This window comes from Pteronotus mesoamericanus, unplaced genomic scaffold (genome assembly GCF_021234165.1).
Source record: "Pteronotus mesoamericanus isolate MK-2021 breed Mesoamerican mustached bat unplaced genomic scaffold, CSHL_Meso_final contig_101, whole genome shotgun sequence".
Classification (NCBI taxonomy): Eukaryota; Metazoa; Chordata; class Mammalia; order Chiroptera; family Mormoopidae; genus Pteronotus; species Pteronotus mesoamericanus.
Genome location: NW_026555001.1, coordinates 29,212,043 through 29,232,209, shown reverse-complemented (window position 1 = coordinate 29,232,209; position 20,167 = coordinate 29,212,043). Strand labels below are relative to the sequence as shown.

The 20,167-nt window shown below is 66.8% G+C and overlaps 1 protein-coding gene across 1 annotated transcript; it reads left to right on the top strand.

The window, feature by feature from the left end:
- The first annotated feature begins 1,388 nt into the window (after window positions 1-1,388).
- COLEC11 (collectin subfamily member 11) lies at window positions 1,389-15,003 on the top strand. The gene is made up of 7 exons (XM_054566684.1): window positions 1,389-1,467; window positions 4,982-5,124; window positions 9,518-9,589; window positions 12,434-12,505; window positions 13,432-13,485; window positions 14,293-14,388; window positions 14,592-15,003. The coding sequence occupies exons 2-7, from the start codon at window positions 5,007-5,009 to the stop codon at window positions 14,981-14,983; spliced, it is 804 nt and encodes a 267-aa protein (XP_054422659.1). The 5' UTR covers window positions 1,389-1,467; window positions 4,982-5,006; the 3' UTR covers window positions 14,984-15,003.
- The last annotated feature ends 5,164 nt before the right edge of the window (window positions 15,004-20,167 follow it).

Genomic DNA, 20,167 nt, shown 5'->3' with positions numbered 1-20,167 from the left:
GCTTCCTCCCACTTTATTTTTCAAAACAGGTTTGGCTATTCTGGTTCTGCTTTTTAACAGAAATTTTAGTGTAAACGTCTCTATACCTGCAAAGACCCTTGCTGGGATTTTAGCAGGGACTGAGCTGAGCTTGCAGGTGAGTTTGGGGGACTCGGCACCTCACTGCACAGGCTGGAATGCCCAGTATGATGTGCAGGGCTAAGAGGGGTGTCCCAGCCTTGTGCTGACCCTCAGGGAAGAGAGCCAGCCTCCCGCCGGAGCCTGGTCTTGAGAAATTGTTGACACACGCACTGTCCAGGTTTAAGGTATGTCGCGTGATGGCTCAGACTACGTGCACTGTGAGGCGCCTGCCCCAGAGTCTCCATTCCACGGAGGCGCGTTAAAGAGAAAAAGGGCAACCCCGGCTGGTGTGGCTCCGCGGACTGAGCGCTGACCTGTGAACCACAGGGTCGCCGGTTCGATTCCCAGTCGGGGCACAGGCCTGGGTCATGGGCCAGGTCCCCAGTAGGGGGTGTGCAAGAGGCAGCCACACATGGATGTTTCTCTCCCTGTCTCCCTCCCTTCCCCGCTCTAAAAGTAAATAAAAAGGACAAAAGAGTGCTTGCAGGATTTGCTCTCCTATCCTTCCTATCGCCACGCGGCACGTTTGTTCCCGTCATCACGTCCTTAGTGCCTACTCTACCTGGAAGTCTGCACCTTTTTAAAAAAGATTTTACTGATTTTAGAGAGGGGGAAGGGAGGCAGAAAGAGGGGAGAGAAACGTGGGCGTGTGAGGGGGATTGAACCGGTGACCTTTCAGTTCACGGGCCGGCGCTCGCGCCACTGAGCAGGACACGTCTCTTTCCTACAGGAGCCTCTGCCCCATTGCGTAAGCCCCGCCTGCCCAGCCCACCACACGGACGCGTGCGGCGCACGCATTGCCTCCAGATGAAAGTTCGGCGCGTGCAGTGAGTTTGGGGTCCCACCGTGGGTCAGGCCTGGACGAGCAGGAGGTCCACCTGGTGCTTCGTGGGGAAACCCCACGTGGAAGCACGTTGGCCGTATGTAGTTCTGTCTGAGAGGTCACCTACCAGGAGGTCATCAGCGCCCTTCTTTTTGCTTCACTGATTTCCCAAACACTCATGCTTGTCTCTTCCAAAGAAGAAACCGGGAAGAACGGGGAAAACGGAAAGATCCGGGGGTGTTTGGCTGGAGAGTGAGCCCTCTGCGGGGTCCGTGCCCCCGAGCCCTGACCCCACATCTGCCCGTTCCCACACTCCGTGCACCCCCTGCCGCCCCCTCCCCCGCCCCAGCAGGACAGCGATGGTTGCAAACAGGAAGCCGTTTGCAGATAACACCGCCGACGCCCGGCCGGATTTGCTGGGCGGAGGGACGGCCCTGGTGCTGGCCTCTGTGCGGGGCTGCCGGGCCCAGTGTCCTCGCAGCCCCCGACGGTCAGGACGCCCCTTCGCCTCCCGCGTGCCTCAGGTAGGGCGCACCCCGGCCGGTGACTCTGTCCCTTGGAGACCAGAGCGGGGCATGGCCAGCAGGAGACGCGGAGCCAGGGAGGGGGATTCCGGACCGTCCGAGGGAGGTCTGGGTGGGAGGGGATGGGGACTCTGCGCTGGGATCCGGGCCAGAGGCTCGAGTCTGCGCCCCACAGGATGAGGGGGCCCAGGCTCGATCAGCTCACCAGCCCACGGGGCAGCCGCCACGACTGGGACCTCGGTCCGCCGACAAGGTGGTCGAGCCGGGCCATGCAGATTCACAGAGGCGAAGCCGCCCCTTCCCCCCTCCCAGCCCGGTGTGGACCGAGGCTGGGGGACCGATGAGTCGTCCCTGCGCAGCCAGCCTGCAGGGACGTGGGGGTGGCGTGGAGGGGCACTAGTCTGTACTCAGTGACAGGTAGCTCCGTCATGGGGACCCGGGCGTGGGGGACAGACGGGTCACCTGACGCAGAGCAGGGGCCACCTGGTCTCCCCAGCTGGAGAAGACAGAAGTGACGCGGGGCGGGAAGCCTGGCCGGCAGAGCGGGCCGTCGGGCGCAGCGGGGGTAGGGGTGCGGGGGGGGTCTGGGTGTGCACGTGTCGCTTGGCATCGTCACACACGCAGACGGTTCTCCGTTTGCTGGGGCGCTGTGCCCCGCCGCACGCCGGGCGGGCCCCGGGCTCCCACGCTGTGCGGCGCAGTTTTGGAAAGCCTGTGTCCGAGAGGACTGACCGGGTTTGCGCAAAGCTGTGCGGTCTCCGTAAGAGGTTAAGAAAACCGTGAGCTGTCGGGGTGGCGAGCTGCCCTTCTGCCGCCCGGGAGGCCCCGGGTGCCCGGTCGGCCGGGTCAGCCGGCCACGGCCGCGCTCTGGGCTTCCCCACAGGCGGCAGGCGCGGCAGAAATCGAACAGCACGCGCAGCCGTGCGTTTGGCGGACGAAGCCTTTATTTCCCTGCTGATTTCCCCCTTGCTCTGTAGTCCTGCCGAGAACCCTGATGGGAGCCCTCCCCTCCGCAAGGCCGCCGCTGCCCCCGGCGGGAGGGTCCGGGCCCCGGGGGCCAGGCCGGCAGAGGGGGGCCTTGCTGTGGGAGCCTCGGGAGGGGCTGGGGCTTCTCGGTTTATAAAACAAGATCCCTCTTCGCAGCCGGCAGGGGAGAGCTCCTGCCAGGGGCTCCCCACCCCTGCTGTCCTGACGCCCACTGGCGGGACTGTGGCGCTGACCAGTCCCCACGGGGTCGGGGCGGGGCGGGCCTGGCAGCGGGGCCAGGGAGTGAGTGAGGGGCGAGCCAGGAGCCGCGGCCGCAGCGGGTCCTGCGTCTCTCTCTGCACGCTCTTTCCGGTGAGGAGGCTGCTGGTCTTCCCTGAGACGGCCCCTCAGCTGCCCGCGGGGAGCGACACACCCTTCCCTCAGGCCGCGCCCCCGGGACGGGGGTCCACGGCAGCTCCGACACCTGAGACGCTTACACAGCCTCGTCCCAGTTCGCACCCTCAAAGGCCAAGACGTGGTGGCGCTGGCCTGGGCGCAGGGGTCGGCACAGCGAGCGAGCGTTCACGGTGACGCTTCGCTGAGGTGTCATCGCCTCGTGACATCACATCATTGTTCCTGGGACCAGCCGCTGGGTTCCTGATGGTCAAAGGCCCAGGGCGACCTTCAGCCCTGGCTGGAAACCCAGGTCGCCCTTTGTCAGGCGGCCCGGGACGGTGACGGCCGCGGTGACAGGCCAGGACCTGCCCGCGTGGCCGGGACACTGGGGACAGTGGGCCTGACAAACTCCCCAGGACATGGGCAAAGGTCGCGCCGAGGAGGCGTTGGGCGGCCTGAGCCGCGGTCGTGAGCTTCTGCCTGGCCGTCCGTTCACCCAGCTCAGTACCTGCCAAACCCGGGTCTGCGCGCTCCCAGCTCTTTACTGGTTATAAGCTGTGGGGCGCGCCGCCCCCGCCGGTCCCTGTCACCCCACGCGGCCCTGGCGGGGCCCGCAGAGGGGCGGGGGAGGCAGCTCAGCCGGGGCCGCGTGGCGGGCAGTCTACCGTTCCTTCTCCTCTCCCTCCGGCTCCGGTGTGTGTGCAAGCAGAGGCGGCTGCCCAGTTCTGGGCATTGGGGGATGGGAGGGGGGTGGAAGGCGGCTGGAGGGTCAGCGCCCCCGACCCTGCTGCCCACCCGCGAAGCGGGGCTGAGCCCCCCGCTGCCCGCTGAGCCACGATGGCAGCCCCGCTCTTCCCGGGCGGTCCTGGGGGCCGGGCGGGACTCAGGTGTCCTTGTTCTCACGCAGCGGGCGCCGCTGCTGTGCTCTCCACCAGGCAGTCGCCCGGGAGGTCACAGCCGCCCCCGCCACGGCCGGGAGGGGCTGCCTGACGCCCACGCAGGCGGGCGGCAGGGCCCGAAGGAAGGGCGGGCAGCGTCCGAAAGGGCAGCCGGCCCCGGGGGCGCGGCTGGGCAGCCCCGTTCTCTGCGCGGCTCCTGCCCCGTGCGAGGGGCGGGGGCCAGGCCTGTGGGGCCTCACGGCCCCTGCCGTCTGCTCAGGGAGAACGCTGACCTTCCGCCCCGCCCTTTGCAGTTGGCTCTGGGGCCTCGCCCGCCGCCGGGGCCGTAGGCATTGTCGCCGTGTCTGCTGTGCGCACGGACTCTCTCCAGGGAGCACCGCACAGGCTTGCCGCCTGGAACCACGGGCTTCCAGCTCTTTCACGCGCCTGGAGGCCCTCGCTGGCCGCGGGGCCGCCCCGCAGCGTGTGGTCACCGTGGAGCCAAGGCCGTCACTGAGCGAGCTCTGGCCACAAGCCAGGCCCCAGGCAGAGCTCCGGGTGCATCAGCCACAGGAGGGGTCTCACCTCCGTCTCAGGTGACCGGGCGGACAAGGGAGACGCCGTCTAGCAGACGCCCCCTGTCCCCAACCTTGGTGCCATTTAACACCTAAGTCCCATGTGGTGGGGAGGGTGGCAGGTGCCCCTTGAGTGACCCAGGGACCGCTGTCCGGCCCTTCCAAGTCCCGGTCCCACCCGGTAGTCAGGGAGCTTGCGCTGCCCCGAGCAACATGGCTGAGCCCAGGCGCCCTGTACAGCGGAGAGGCCTGTCCGGAAGTCCCCACGTGGTGGGACACGCTGTCTTGTGAAACTCAAGCCAAGCGCAGCCACACAGCCTGCTGCTCAGGGACACGCGCCTGTGTCGCGATGCTGTTTCAGAGTCGGCGAGAGGAAGGGGACTCTGGGCCAGGGGCCGGGTGGGACGGGCCAGGGACCCCAGCGCCTGGCAGGACCCGGCTGGTGAGGCTGGCCTGGCGGGCCGCACGGCCCCCTGGCCTGTAAACGCGCCTCCATGTGAGCGAAGGGCCAGTTGTGAGGAACTGGAAGACAGCACCGGCGCAGAGCGAGAGAGGCCGAGGCAGCAGGAGCCCCAGGGCGGCTGGCGCGGCCGCGGCCCCGCGGGGGAGGCGTGGCCGCGAGCCGGCGTGGCCTGCACACTGTCACTGGCTGCCTGGCGCTCGGACTTCCCGTCTCTGTTTATCCCTTCCTGCCCTCAGGAGTCAGTGCCCTGCCGCGCTCGCCATGAAGGGGGCTCTGGCCCTAATCAGCCTGGCCTTCCTGGCGCTGGCCCCGCCCGGAGACCCTCAGCAGACGGCGGACGATGCCTGCTCCGTGCAGATCCTGGTCCCCGGCCTCAAAGGTAACCCTGCCCTGGCCCCCCCCACCGCAGGGCCGCTCCGGTGGGTGGGGACCCCGTGCTTGATGACCCAGTGGGTGGCCCGAGTCTCCAGTCCTGAGCCCTGGTGGGGCCGCAGCTCCCCCACCTGAAAAGCAGGGGCTGGAGCGCAGGGCGCCCGGCCCCGTTCAGCCGGGAGCTCTAATTCGGGAGCCGCTCCCTGCGGCTCGGGCCGCGACGCGTGTCCCAGGCTCAGCCCTCACTGCCCCACGGGCCCTGGGAGAAGGGGTGGCCTGCGGTCCGCGTCGCAGATGAGGACGCTGGGGGGCAGGGGTTCGGAATCGGCCCGTGGGGCGGCGGCGCCCCGAAGCCCGCACCCCGCGCCGCTCCCCTGCGGGCCGGCAGCCTTCTTCTGGGAGCCAACGCCGATCTCTTGCCGCTCCCGGCAGAGCGAGCCCCGCAGACAGAGGGGAGGGTGCCGCCCGGGGCACCCAGCCCAGCACAGCTCTTTGCGGGAGGAGGTCGCCGGCCTCCGTGAAGCACGAGACCCCGCACCCTGTCACCCGACGCGGGACCCGCTCCGTCACTCTGGGGGCCCAGTGCAGGCGGGATAAGGGATTTAGAGGCAGGGACAGGGCCCCTTGGCTACACGGGGTGGGCTGGGCCCCCAACCCCTGAGCAAGGGGATGGGGGGGCAGCCCAGGCCCCCGCACACGGGGGGCGGCCGCGTCATGGCTCCCCCCACCGACTCGGGCTCCGTGCGCTGCTGCCAGGGGACCGGGGGCGCCTGGCTGGGGGTCTCTGGGCCATGTTCACTGTGCCGTGTGGGGACCAAGAAGTCAACCCTGCAGCCCAGGCAGCCCGGCGGGCTCTTGTGGTTTTACGTAAAGCAAACACGCTGACCCTCTTTAAAATGTTGTAGCTCACGTGGGCAGAGGCCCGCACTGCCAGACGCCCGGCTGAAAGGCACAGCTTTGCAGCCTGCCGTGGGGGCCGTGATTTCAAGCGTGAGCACGCGGCGCTCCCTGCCCCAGGCGGACGGGGGTGGGCTCCGGGGTCCGCACGTCCCCTCCCAGTCTGGCTCCGGAGCAGGGATGCCGGGGCCTGCGGCCCCCACGTGCCCGTGGGGCGTCGGGGCGCCTCCCAGGCCTCGGGCCCAGCCCTTGCCTGTCCTGTCCTGAGAACAGCTTCCAGCTGCTCCTCCGAGGAGCCGAGTGGGGGGCTCTGCACGAAGCCATCGCCTCAGTCGGCACCGTCCGGGGTGGGCGGAGGGAGGACCTGGGTCTTGCTCTGACGGGAGAAACCTGGGGGCGGTGCGGGTCCTGCTCTGTGTCGTGAGTGTGCTGATTGGAAACGGCTCCTGATTTAGGCAGGAAGTTCACTGCTCTGATGTTTAGATTGGCAGGGGGGAGGGGTGGGGCGGGGGTGGGGGTGGCGAAGGGAGGGGGAGCCACTGGCGAGAAGCAAGTCGGGGCTTCCAGGCAGTAACGGTTCCGGGTGAGGCCGACCTTCGCCCCCTGAGAAGGGAAGACGGGCGTCACAGGGACTCGGTATTGGGTGTGCGTCCCGTGCCCCCGGGCTGGTCCCCTCAGCTGGCCCATGTGGGGTGAGGGCAGGGAGGCCGCCTCCCTTCTCCGATGGCTCATGGATCATCTCTGACCCTGCAGAGAGGCTGTGACGGTCACACAATGCACAGCCCATGAGCGCAGGGGGACGTGGGGGCCTCAGGGCCAGGGCCGAGGGTCCTTTCCACCCTAGGTCACTCCACCTTCTCTCAGGAAGGGTCTCGGGGACAGTGAGGACTTCTCGTCACAGGAGAGTGAGTGTGTGCGTGTGTGTGTGTGGTGTGTGCACACGGGCGATGCGCTCCGCCCTCAGGCCCAGCTTCAGGACGTGTGGCGCCACGGGACGCTTGCTTCCGTCTCCGGGACGGTGGCTAAGCTGGCCAGGCGCAGGGTCGGGGGGCGGACGGGCTGCCGGCCGGGTAACCCCACCAGAGCGGACCCGGGCGGCCTGGGAGGGGTCTGTCCGGACTGTCAGCCAGAGAGGCGGGAATGCAAATGCAGCGAGGTCTGGGAGGAGGCAGGCCGGGCTGGGAATCCCCGCGGCCAGGCCGCCAGCAGCCGGAGGCCGCGGGGCGCGGCGTGCGAGGACAGTCCCCTGCCTCCCGCGTGGGCCGTCCGCCCTCCTCAGCGCAGCTCTGCATGGCCCGTCCACTGGCCAGTGTCGGTGCCCAGGACGGAATCTGTTCACCGCAAGAGGCCTAAGAATCACCCATTAGCCTGGCTGGTGGCTCAGTGGGTTAGAGCGTGGTCCCCAAGTGCCGGGGTCGTGGGTTTGATCCTGGGCCAGGACTCACACAAGAATCACCAATGATGCATAAATCAGTGGAACAGAGATCGATCTTTTTCTCTTTCTCTCTTCCTCCCTCCCTCCCTCCCTCCCTTTCTCTCTCTAAACATCAGTAAATAAAAAAAAATTTTTAAGAAGTATAAATAATAACATCCTAGTTGGTGTGGCTCAGTGGACTGAGCGCCGGCCTGAGAACCAAAGGGTCGCGGGTTCGATGCCCAGTCAGGGCGCAGGCCTGGGCTGCGGGCCAGGTGCCCAGTGGGGGGCCTGTGAGAGGCCACCACACACGGAAGCTTCTCTCCCTCTTTCTCCTTCACTTCCTCTCTCTAAAAATAAGTAAATAAACTCTTTTTAAAAAGTACAAATAATAACACATTATCTCTGCATTCGGAGGGAGGGACAACTCCTCTGATGGGAAAGCGGGGTTTGCTCGCGGCCCACGGCGGTGCTGGAGGTGGGCGAGCGCGGCGGCACGTCGGCAAGCCTGCTGCACGGACGTGCTGAGGGCGCAGTCACTCTTACAGGTTTGATCGAATTGATTTAAAAATCATGAATCGTCACCCCTTAAAACAAGGTGAACGGAGCCCCACGTGACACAGGCCTGGGGTGGCTTTGCTCCCCGGGCGTGGCACGCCCGTCGGGTCTGGGAGCCCCTGGTCAGCGGGTGCGCGGCCGGCCGGGGCCTCGGCGTCTGTCGACCGCAGTGGCAGGTCCGCGCGAAGGCGCCCGCATCCGTGCGCTCACAGGGGCGCGAGGGCCCACAGACTTGTTCGTTCCGCTGCAGGAGCAGGTGTCAGGAGACAGGGGACACGTGTGGCCTTTCCGCGCTGGCCGCCTGGATCAGAGCATCTCAGGGTCGGCCCCGCGTGGCGGCCACACGCCTTCTGGGTGGGCCCAGGACTGTCCCAGCGCAGCCTGTGCAGAAACACTCTGCTCGCAGATTTCTGCATGCCTCGCAGGGAGGGGAGCAGCAGTAAATACCAGTGACGTTTCCCCTCTTTCTCGAGAGGAGAGCCGGTTGTGAGCTACGGCAGGGACAGAGGCTGGCAGCTGAGATGAGAGCTGCTGCTGGCGGGGCGGTAGCCGTTGGCAAGAGCTCCGTGCAGCACATCAGCCCGAGGCAGCGCCAGGGAAGGAGCAGGGTGCGGAGAGGCTGCCGCGTGCCGGTGTGCGTGGCGGCATGCACGTCGCCTCGGCGTGGAGAGGGTTACCGACGTCCCGGCTGGAGTCATTTCCAGCCGGGGCTTGGATCTGCACGTCCCCCCGAGAGGAGCAGACAGCGAACATTTCAAACCCTGCCACGGGGAACCGAGCTTGGAAATGGCCTTTGTTCTTAGGAAGCACATCCAGGGCTCGTGTGCAAAATGAGGCCAAGGTCACTAGGAGAGGCTGGGCCCAGGAGGCGGCTCTGCCACAGAGGGTCAGAAGCAGGACCGAGGGGTGTGTGTCGGGGGGCAGGCAGGGCACCAGCCCTCACCAGCAGTGAGACGTCGGAGGCTGGGGATCGGCGTGGGTCCAGGTGGCCCGGGGCCCTTCCTCCGTCCTCCTCGCCTGACTACAGCTCGCTCGTCCAGCAAGTCTCCACTTAAAAGCCGCAGTTCCGGGGAGGAACCGTTGCGCCGGCCAGAGCAGGAGCGTGGGCTCTGGGGGGCACATGCTGAAGGGCGGGGCGCTGGTCCGAGAAGCCAGGGGCCACGGCAGACGGGGCAGGCAGGGGCCGGGCGGGTCGCTGGCCCTGGAGGACCCTCGAGACGCTCCCTCTTCATAGACGTTCAGGGTCGTGGGCTCGCGGTGAGCGGGGCCAGACCGGGAGCCAGCCAGAGCGGTAACTGGAGAGAGGGAGGCCCGTCCTGCGGGGGGGCAGTAGGGAGGACTCAGAGTCCGGAGGGCGGGCGGGGCCGGAGAGCTGGGCGCCTCTCCGTGGAGGTCGGGGTGGGAGAGGGTCCGCAAGGGAGGGGCCGCGGGGCGGCACAGGCAGGGCGAGCTTTCTCCCGGCCGCCCCCCACCTGTCGCACAGGGTCCTGAGCTCAGAGCGGGTCCTAAACGCATGTGACTTCTTCCGCAGGGGATGCTGGCGAGAAGGGAGACAAAGGCGCACCGGGCAGGCCTGGAAGAGTGGGCCCCACGGGAGAGAAAGGTACCTTCTCGGCCGCCCCGAGCTCTGCATGTGAGGGCCGGGCAGGGGCCGCGGGGGGGGGGACACGAGGGGGCCCCACGCCTGTGTAGGCAGGTCTGCGGTTGTGAGGCAGGGCGCGTCGAGGCCTCTCTGAGCAGCTGCTGGCACCGCCCATGGGCTGCAGAAGGACCCAGGGCGAAGGTGCGCGGTTGCGAGGGTGCGCGCAGGGGCACGCAACCACCCCCGAGGGCCGCCAGGGGGCGCGCGCAGACACGGGCTGGCACGTGGGGGCGCCCGTGCCCCGCCCACGGCGCCAGCCTCCGGGAGCGAGCGTGTGTCCTCGCAACCGGCACATGGGCACCAGGCCCGACAGCGGGGCAAGGCCACACGCAGTACAGCGACGGGAGGCGTCCAGGACGCGGCGTTGCCAGTGGCTCTTGAGGTTTAATCCAGCCGTCCACGCGCGCCCGCGGAGCTGTCCACGCCCTCCGCCCGAGAGCGCGCACTGAGGCCCGGCGGGAGGCCGGGCGCCTGGCCCCGGCCGCCCCGCAGCGCCGCACAGCGGGGTTGTTCCCAGCTTTTAAAAACTGTTGCAACGGCCCCAACAGAGGCCGCCGAACATGAGATTTTTAAAAAAAAAATTATTTACTTATTTATAGACAGAGGGGAGGTAGGGAGAGAGGGAGGGAGAGAGGGAGGGAAACATCCATGTGTGGCTGACTCTCGTGTTCCCCCAACTGGGGGCCTGGCCTGCAACCCAGGCCTGTGCCCTGACTGGGAATCGAACCGGCGACTCCCTTCGCGGGCCGGCGCTCAGTCCCCTGAGTCACACCAGCCGGGGCTGAGCGTGGGTTTCTAAACGCATGCGTCTGCACATGTGGGCGCCGCTCACGGCCACGACCCAGACCCCGCCAACCCCTGGGGCTGAAGTTCACGGCTCGCTCTTCTCTTTGCTCACGAAAGTTCATTTAAAAAAATGAGTAAGCCAGTCCTATAGTTCAAAGTTAAAGACATACAGACACGATGTACAGAGAGCAGTCCCCTTTGCGGCCCCGCCCACAGCCACCGCGGGGTCCTCGGTGGCCGCGTGATCCTGTGCCCCCGCAGCCCACGGGCGCTCGGGCTTTCCAGTCCCGCCTGCGGAGCTGTCACGCGCTGTCTGCCTGGCCCTGTTCCTGGGGACTCGCGCTTCCCTGGTGGGGGCGCTGCAGGGGGCGATCCCGTGTGAGTCACCTTTTAAAGTGTCCGTGCAGCTGGAGGGCACACCCAGCTGCTCCACCGCGTGGCAAAGTCCCCGTGATGCCTCCCAGGGGATGGAGTCGCATCCGGTGCCACAGGCGCTGCGCACAGGCCGCCCCGGCGCGCGGACGGGCCGCGAGGCGCCTCCCCTGCGTGGGCCTCCTTTGCCTCTGTCTTTAGGAAGAAGCCGGGTCGTTGGTCCAAGTGTCTGAAAGGGATTTGTATTTCTTTCCTGTCTTTTTGTCCTTCTGTTGGGTTGTCTTTCTCTGTCTTTTTGAAAGCCCTTCTTAGGTTCTTTTTCTTCTGGGTGCATAAGGCGCTTCTGTTTTCTGCACGAGTCTCTGGATCTTTCCGTGAGCTGCCGCCGGGGACCCGTGGCCCTGGGAGGTGTCAGGGCCGCTGTCCTCGCTGCCGGCGGCCTCTGTGCTCCTCCTGTCCCGTCGTGTTTGCTGAGAGCGCGGCGCCGGTGGCAGCGGTGGTGGGGCCTCGGACTAGAGGCCCCAGGGTCCTGGCGGGCGGAGGGCGGGCTCCTCGGGCCGGGCCAGCCTGCTTTCCCCGCTGTGGGGACGGCGGCGACTTGGCCGCTCCACAAAGTTCTGGGTCACAATGGCTAAAAGTCCCTTAGACCAAAGGGCTTATCGTTCTTACTTTATTACTATACGTTACCTGTTTTATTGTTGCGCTAATGACGCAGTTTACACAGCGATAGAAAGACCATGCCTGTGGTTGGTCACACGGGAAAACTCACTGGTCATAATTAGGGAGTGGGCGCCTCCTCGTGTAGACGGTCACAAGCTCACGCTGCACTTCCTTGACAGTTTTCCTAAGGCGCGAGGTCCGAGTGGCGGCATGCGAGGTGGCAGCTCCGGGTTTCAGGCGCAGACGCGTGTCTGCTCGCTGGTCTCCGCTGTCATTTCGCTCGCCCGTCCCTCAGCATCGTTCTCACGCCTGCTCCTGGCAGCCACAGGGGTCTCCTCCCACCTCCTGAGGCCGGGACAGGCTGTCCTGGGCACGGAGGTGGCCTGACGTAAGGCGTTTCCCAGTCGTTGGACTCCTACGTTGAGTGCCACTGGGAGCTGAGTTCGCAGGAGACGTGGCCTGGAGCCCCTCGGCGTCCAGGAGGGGTCGGCTGTGTGGACGCAGAGGGCGCACTGAGGCCGAGAGCCACGTGCCGAGCCGCTGTGGCGGGGCGTGGCGGGTGCCGGGCGAGCTGTCAGACGGCCGCCCGCGGGGGCGGGAGGCCGCGCGCCCCCCGAAGACCTCGCTGTTGCCCTGCAGACACTGCGCCCGGGTTGCGGGGGCGGGAGCAGCACCTCACAGAAGCCCCTGTCCCGACCTGCGGGGTGGGCGGGACGGCGAGCTTGTGCACGAGCGTGTGTGTAGGGGGTGCGTTTGTGGAAGTGTGTGTTTGAATATGTTTTTTGGATGTGTGTATGTGTACATATGTGTACACAGCATGTATGTACATGACAGTACCGGTGTCTGTGTATAACGAGTGTGTGCATATATGTGCGCATGTGCCCTTTGAATAGCACACGTGTGCGTGGATGAGTGTGTGTATGTGATGGCAACACGAGGGGCATAGCATTGCCTGAGCACCCACCACCTGTGTCTTGTTTTCCGCAGGAGACGTGGGGGACAAAGGACAGAAAGGCAGTGTGGGCCGCCACGGGAAGATCGGCCCCATTGGTTCGAAAGGTATTTCCGAGGCTCCCCGCTTCCGCTCCCCGCTGGCACGCGGCGCCCGGGGGCTCTGGCCGGCCCTCCCGCGGCCATGTTTATTCTCGGGAGCCGCGTGTGGGATGCGCCGTGACCCGTCGTGTGCTCCCGGGGATGGTCAGAGCCCCAGCCGGCCTGGAGCCACCATGGCCGAGTCTGTGACAGACGCCTGCCGCTCTCACGGGGTGCCCCTCGGCGTCCTCACCTGACTGGCGCTCGCTGGAGTGCCAGGCCCAGGCAGGCGGGCCAGCTCAGCGCTACACGGCCCGCGGTCCTCCGGTGCCACTGTCCGCGGTGCCTTTGACCCGTCACCTGCGCTGGGCTCTGCAAGGGGCACAGAGCCCCAGCCCCTGGGCTCGGTGGGTGGGCCAGGGGGTCTGCGGCAGGTCTCGTCCTGGGCCGGGGAGGAGCCAAGGCAGGGAGGGCCGGGGAGGGTGCAGAGCTGCCGGGCGCCGGGGGCGCAGGGCCCGCGGGGTCTGCTTGCAGCTAGAGTGGGTGTCTGTGCGTGGTGACCTGCCGGGTGGCTCGCTCTGGGCTGTGGCCGGGCGAGTGGCAGGGGAACGGCTGGCCCAGCGTGGCCGCTCCCTCCCCCGGCCCTGGGGGCTGGCTTCCCGGGCGGCCGACTGCCCCCAAGCACAGAGAGGAGACGTATGTGCCTTAACAACGGAACGAACTGGGGAAAAATATTTGTAACATAAGACTTGCCCTTTCAGCAGTCACAACAGCGAGTGCAGTGGCATTAAGTCCATCCGCAGTGCGGCGTCGGCGGCCTACGGAACGTCCCTCCTTGTAGTTCAGGGGACCCCGGGGAGTCCCCCGTGGAGGCCGTGGCATGTCATCCATGTGAACTTGTGAGACATGTCCCATCTCTACTTGGCCACCGTGACCTTGCTTTCCTTTTCCAGGTGAAAAAGGGGATTCTGGCGACGCGGGGCCCCCCGGCCCCAATGGAGACCCAGGTATCGCACGAAGGGCCCCGGGGTTCCTAGAACGTGGGTCGAAACCGCACGCTTCAAGAAGGGCAGCCCCTGGCCTACAAGTGCCCCGGGCTGGGAAGCGGGGTGCCGGAGGCCTGTGCGGGTGCCCCTCATCCACCGCGCCCTCCGAGGCTGTCTCGGGGCCCCTGTCCCTCCACTGGCACGTGGCCCGTGTTCCACAGGCCTGTCGTCTGCTCGTGGGCGACATGCAGTTGATCGCGTCGCTCATGTAACCCTGCTCTGCCACGCCGTCCCGAAGCACAAGGCCCTCTCTCAGTGCCTCTCTGGCTGCCACCGGGCCCCCTTCCTCCGGCCACCGAACTTCAGAGATGAGCACGCCTGTGCCTTCCGGCGCATTCCGCCAGAATTCCGGGCGTCCTTGCAGCCACTCCTGCGACCCCTCCTTTAGTCCAGCGACGCCCGAGCCCGCGCCCTGGACGGGGCTCCGCTCTGAGTCCCCAGGCGGACACCCGGGAGGCGCCTTCAGCTCACGGGTCCCGCTGCTCCACGCAGCTCAGCCTGGCGCTGCCTCCCGCTGAGTCACCGAGTTGGGAGCCTGGGGTCCCCACCATTCCGTCCCTGCATCCCTGTCCTGCCGCCACCCTTGTTCCCGTGTTTCATTGTCCCTCTGCCTCCGCGGTGGCCACCGGGATCCCGCAGTCCTCTGTGCCCGGGCCCCGAGGGCCCACGGCGTCTGCTGAGCGAGGCCTGTCTCTTGGGGAGCTGCGACTCCTTCTCTTCTGAGCCCCGCCCTCGAGGGCCCCCGCTGACACAGGCCTGTGCCCGCAGGCCTCCCGTGCGAGTGCAGCCAGCTGCGCAAGGCCGTCGGGCAGATGGACAACCAGGTCTCCCAGCTGACGACCGAGCTGAGATTCATAAAAAACGGTAGGCTCCTCTCGTGCATGCTCGTCCCCTGCCGCGCCCGGCGCCCCGCCCAGCCCCGGAACCCAGGACCCCTGCGGCCCCTGCGGCGGCCCGTGCATGCGGGACCCCACACCCCGCCCCCCTCCCCCGCCCCACCCCGTGTCTGCGCTGGGCCCGCTACGGAAGCGCGCGAGTGCCCACGCCCAGCCCTGCGCTCCCCGCAGCCGTCGCCGGCGTGCGTGAGACCGAGAGCAAGGTCTACCTGCTGGTCAAGGAGGAGCGGACCTACGTGGACGCGCAGCGGTCCTGCCAGGGGCGAGGCGGCACGCTGGCCATGCCCAAGGACGAGGCGGCCAACGGCCTCATGGCCGCCTACGTGGCGCAGGCCGGCCTGTCTCGTGTCTTCATCGGCATCGACGACCTGGACCGCGAGGGCAGCTTCGTGTACGCCGACCGCTCCCCCGTGCAGGCCTTCCACAAGTGGCGCGGCGGCGAGCCCAACAACGCCTACGACGAGGAGGACTGCGTGGAGATGGTGGCCTCGGGTGGCTGGAACGATGTGGCCTGCCACCTCACCATGCACTTCCTCTGCGAGTTCGACAGGGAGAACGTGTGAGCGCGGCTCCCGCCCACGCGGGGCAGCTCCTCAGCGGCGGGTCCTGCCCCGCCCCGAGGGCCGTCCTCGCCCAGGAGAAAGGAGGGCGCCTGGGGCGGCCTCTCGGGAGACGTGAAGGCCGGTGGGCGGGCGGCAGTCGGGGCGCCCGTTAGGTGAGCGCGTCTCAGCGTCGCTCGAGCCTTTGTCACGGCTGTAGACTGACCCTTTCCAGTATCACAGTGGTCGAGCCCAGCGAGGGCCGCCGGGGCTTCTGTTACTATCTTCTTTGTATTTTCCATGCGGGGAAGAGTCCACTTAACTCTGACCAACGTTTCTGTAAGTTATATTAAAATAGACGATCCTTTTCACTATTAGCTGAGTCGGGGCAGTTTTGCTTTGCTGCAAACCCAGATTTCAGGAAAACGAGAAATAAAGTCTTCAGTACTAACAGTTGAACGTGTGGTGGTGTTTTATTCTCTTAATTTCTCCGATAGCTGTATTCGTGATCTGTCGCCGCATCAGAAATTGCCCCAAAATGTGGTGGCTTATGACAAAAATATCAATGCCACTCGTTCCTGTGTCTGGGACTCGGCTCAGGCCTGGCGGGGCAAGACCCAGTCCCCGCCGGTGGCCTCCCTACCTCTGAGCAGAGGGAGTGTGGGGCGCAGCCACCGCCGCCGCCGGAAGCCTCGTCCTTAGGAGGGTCAGCAGGCCCAGGCTGTGCGCTCGGGGACGCGGGGCGGGGGGGGGGGGCGGCGCTTCAGGGAGGTGCACATGGGAGGCGGGGCCCGGGGAGCCGTTCCAGAAGCTGCCGCGTCACCACGTTTCGTACATCACACAAACCTGCTGGTAAAACGCCACGAACCTTTGTTTTTCAAAGACGACTCACAGACGTGCCCACAGAAGGGAGGCCCATGGGGGTGGGGCCGAAGGCAGCTGCTGGGGGGGCCCGGTCAGGCGGGCCCCTGTGGTCGGTGTGCGTGAGGCCCTGACGCAGCCTGTTGCGTGGTGGTGACGCAGGACATCTGTGCCCCAGGCTGTGCTGGACAACAGGGCTCCTCCTCCTCCATGCTGCCCGCCTGTGGCCATGTCCCCCGGCTGGGACCCCCGACCTCGTCTCCTGCCCTGCAGGGGCGGGGGCTCAGGGCCCTTTGGCTACTGCACTGGCTGTAGGAACCAGGGGTGCCCCAGCAGCAGACCGGGCCCAGGATCCCGCCGGATCCCACCCTGTACCCCTGCCAGGTGGGGGGCTGGCTCCCCGTGGACACCTCCTTGCGTCCGGGGCAGGTCCCATCCATGGGGGCACATGGGATGGGGGCCCATGTACGACAGCTAACCCAGCGTGGTTGGGGACCGAGGGGAGCCAGGCAGGGCGGGCCGAGCCTGAGCACCCGCAGCCGCCACAGCCTCCGGGCAGGGGTCCCCAGCCCCAGAGGGGCCCCTGCTTGCAGGCAGGGCGGCTCGGGGTGAAACCCCCTGAGGGCGGGCTTCTCCCCTGCTGGTCCCCCCCACAATGAGATCGGAGGCCAGCCCCCGTGCCCCTCCTCCAGCAGGCTCCCCGAGCAGCGGAGGTGCCAGCAAACACCGGGCAGCCCCTGCGCCCGGTGCACCCCCCGGCACCCCCTCCCCCGCCCCGCCCCGTGGCCCCGGCTGCACGTGGCTGCAGGGCGGGGCTCTTTTAACGTGAAGTTACAGGGTGCGGGCAGCCGGCCAGCACCCTGCGGGAGGGCAGAGTCTGACAGGCAGGGTCAGGGGACAGGCAGGGCCGAGGACAGTGGCATCTGTTAGGTGCTGCAGCGAGCCCCCTCCCCGGACGTGCCCGCGGGGACAGGCGAGCGGTGAGCGAGGTTGACAGGCAGACACACCGGGGACTGCGGAGGCGACTGTGCGTCTGCGCGGCCACACTGCCATCCAGTGGCGGGAGGAGACGAGGGAGACGCAGAAAGAACAAAGGGGAGGCGGGGCTGCCGCTCAGAATGTCCTGACCTTTGGCAGAGAGACAAGGTCGCCGGAGGGGCGTGGCTCCTCCTCTGGCCCTGGGGCCCTGGGCGCACAGCTCGGTCCAGATGCGGGTGCGGGGCAGCTGGCAGCCTGGGGTTCTGGCAGGGGCCGTGGGGCTCCCCTCCGCTCTTGTCCCTGCAGCCATCGCCTGGGGGGGGTTCTGCCTCCCCCAGACTCTGACGCCGGCTCTCACCATCCGCCCACGTGGGTGCCCAGCGCTGGCAACGGCGGGGACAGGGCCCCCACCCTGGGTCCAGCGGGAGCAGGGCGAGGGGCAGGTGAGGGCTGAGGGGCAGCCCCTGGGCTCCGGGGAGGACAGACAGCCGGCGGGACGGAGGGCCTGACCCTGACATTGGCCCTGCCTCGGCCGTCCCCTTGGGGTGTGACTGTGGGTGATGCAGGTGGGGTCCTGTCTCCCAGTGGGGCCTGCGGACTGACCGGCGCCGGCCTCCCCTGGGCCCGGAGGGGCGCGGCCTGCCAGCCCCGCCCAGCGGGCTGCAGCGCCCCTGGTGCACTGGGGCTCGGGGGCCGCCCCGGCGTGTGAGTGAGGGTCCGGGCCGCCCCGGCCGCCCCGGGCAGCCGGGCGTCTGTCCTCCTCGCCGGGGCCTGGACTCAGCAACGATGAAGGATGGGGAGAGGCCCCCGCGCTGCAGTCCCGGGGCTTCGCAGAGACGGCGAGCGCAGAGCGCATCGCTGCTGCTGGGGACAGGCAGCGGGACAGGAAACGTGGGGTAGAAGCGCATCTGTCCCTCTGGTGTCCCTCTGGTGGCGCAGGGTCCGCTGCAGCGCAGGGCGGGGCTTGCGTTCTCAGGAATCTCACCCGGAACCGGAGGCCCGAGTCCGCGGCGACCCCCGGGGCCCCGGGGATGGGGGGCGGTTCTGGGCGGGCGCAGGAGGTGCTGTGGGGAGAAGGCTCATCAGGCAGGGGCACCGAGCAGGGCCCGGCGGGAGGGACGTGGAGAGCGCGGGACTCTCCCCGGCCCGGAGGCGCACGCGCCAAGTTCCCGCTGCAGGTCAGCCGGAAAGGGCCCCGGAGGCCTGGGTGGCTCTCCGACCTCCTGAGCCCGTTTCTCAGCCTTGAACCGGACCCACGCCGCCCGACACGGGTGTGGTCAGCTGGGTGCCCGGCTCTCGCCTCGTGGGGGCTCCGAGGGCGGACCGCGCGTTTTTTGTCTCACGCCACACCTGGCCAGGTGCGCCTCCCCCTCCAGGTCGGCAAACCGCCTGAGTCCGGCGCGTGCCCGCCTTTTCCTGGGGCCGCAGGTCCTTCCACTCGGGGAGGCGACTGGCAGCCGGTGCATCGCAAGAATGTTTGAAACACACAGGCCTGGCTGTTCAGCCAGGGACACTGGACTCTTTATCATCCAATAAAAAAATGACAACAGCCAACAGAGCAGTAGCCGACCGGTGTGAGAGTCTGCCTCGAACCGTAAACATATCGGTCATATAATGGAGCTGTGTCTTAGTGGACAGGCCACATAATAAGGTTGCGACTCATTGGTTAATTCTAGGTACCAGAAATCCTTATCCACAAGTGTTGGCACCTGATTCTTTAAAAAAGTCACTTTGGACCGAAAAGGGTAGGTAATGACTATTATTATATTTTTTGTAAATCAATCAAGATTTTATTCATTTATTTATTTATTTATTTATTTATTTATTGTTAGAGCAGCAAAAAATACACGTTTCTGGCGGGCTGCTGAGTTTTAGTACTGAGCTCACGGGTGCCGAGCGATGAAAACGGCTGGAGACCCCTGCCCTGCGGACCCCCCGAGGTGGCCCCTCCAGCAGGCGGGAGCCGTGCCGGGGGGCCTCGGGAGAGGAGGCCAGCCAGGAGCCCCCACCAGGCGCGGAAGGGGCTTTCAGCCAGGGGTGGTGGCGCCCGGGGACCCGGGTTCGCGCTCGCGAGGGGCCTCCGGCAGCGCCCTCCGCGCAAGGGCCTTGCAGAGTCTGCGGGGTGTCCCCAGGGAGGGGCCGCCCGGCCTGGGCCCCTGCCCGCGGCCCTTGTGACGTCACACAGGCCGGCCCACTCTGGCCACGCCCCCCGCCCGGTCAGTCCCTGGCGCGTTCTCTCCTGGCCGGTGCCCGGGCGCCATGGGACCTTGGCTGGCTTCTGAGGAGCAGGGAACCCGACCCTAGACACCGGACCTCGGGCTCCCGGGTGAGGCTGGGTGCTGCCTGTAAAGAGCCGGCCACGTCAGGGCTGCCGTTGTGCGGAGCGCAGGGCGGCCGCAGGGACGCCTTCAGCGGCGCTGAGCCTGGGGCCCCTTGGAAGGGCGGGGGTGGGGCAGGTGACGGGAGACAGGGCCAGGCTGCTGTTGCTGTCCCCGGGGAAGGGCCAACGGCGGGAGCAGTGTGTCCAGGGCCCGGGGCAGCCCCAGCGGGAGACGCGAGGCCCCGGACGGGGCTTCCCGCTCTGCTTGGGTCGAAGTCCTGTGACTCTGGGCTTTGCAAACCATCCAAGAACTCAGCTCGCAGGTCAAACAAACCTATATTCAAAAGAAGAGCCACACAGTTGAGCAAAGCCTGAGTGCGGGCAGGCGCGGCAGACCGTGCGGGGCTCACCCGCCGCCGACCCGGGGCCCCCGAGTCCCCGCGTACGCCCCTCTCGTTTTGTCCCAAAGTCAAATCAACTTCTCTTCTTTCACTGTGACTCTCGTACTCTCGGCCAAAGGCTTCCTTAGGCCTTGCCGACCGTGATGACGCGGGTCACCGCCGCCCGTTAACGGGGTCAAGAGGAGGCGCTCTCGCTCCCACGTTCCCTAGACCCGTGCGGCTGCGTCTTCTGACGTTAAGGCCAATCCCAAAGAGGAACCTAACAACAGCAAAGGAGCAACCGCGCTCGGCTGCGAGACTGCAGGGTGATACTTCTTGCATCACAAGAGAATTGTCGCCTCACCGCCGCGGCATAACCCTCCTCGTTTCTGATGAATCAGCTGCAACGTGCGCGAAACCCTCAGCCCGGTCATCAAACACCGCGGCCGGGCACCTTGCCCCTTTGCACAGAATTATTTAGACACCAACGTAAGCAAACGTTATGTGTTTCCTACAACAGACTTGGAAGCAGGGGCCCCGGTGGTCTGAGCCGCTGGGGGCGATTCAGGAGAGAGAGGAGCCTGGCTGCTGGGCCTCCCCGGGAGACCTTGGCTGCTCGCCCCGTGGACACGGCAGGAAGGGACCCGCTGTGGGGACGGGAGCAGGGCG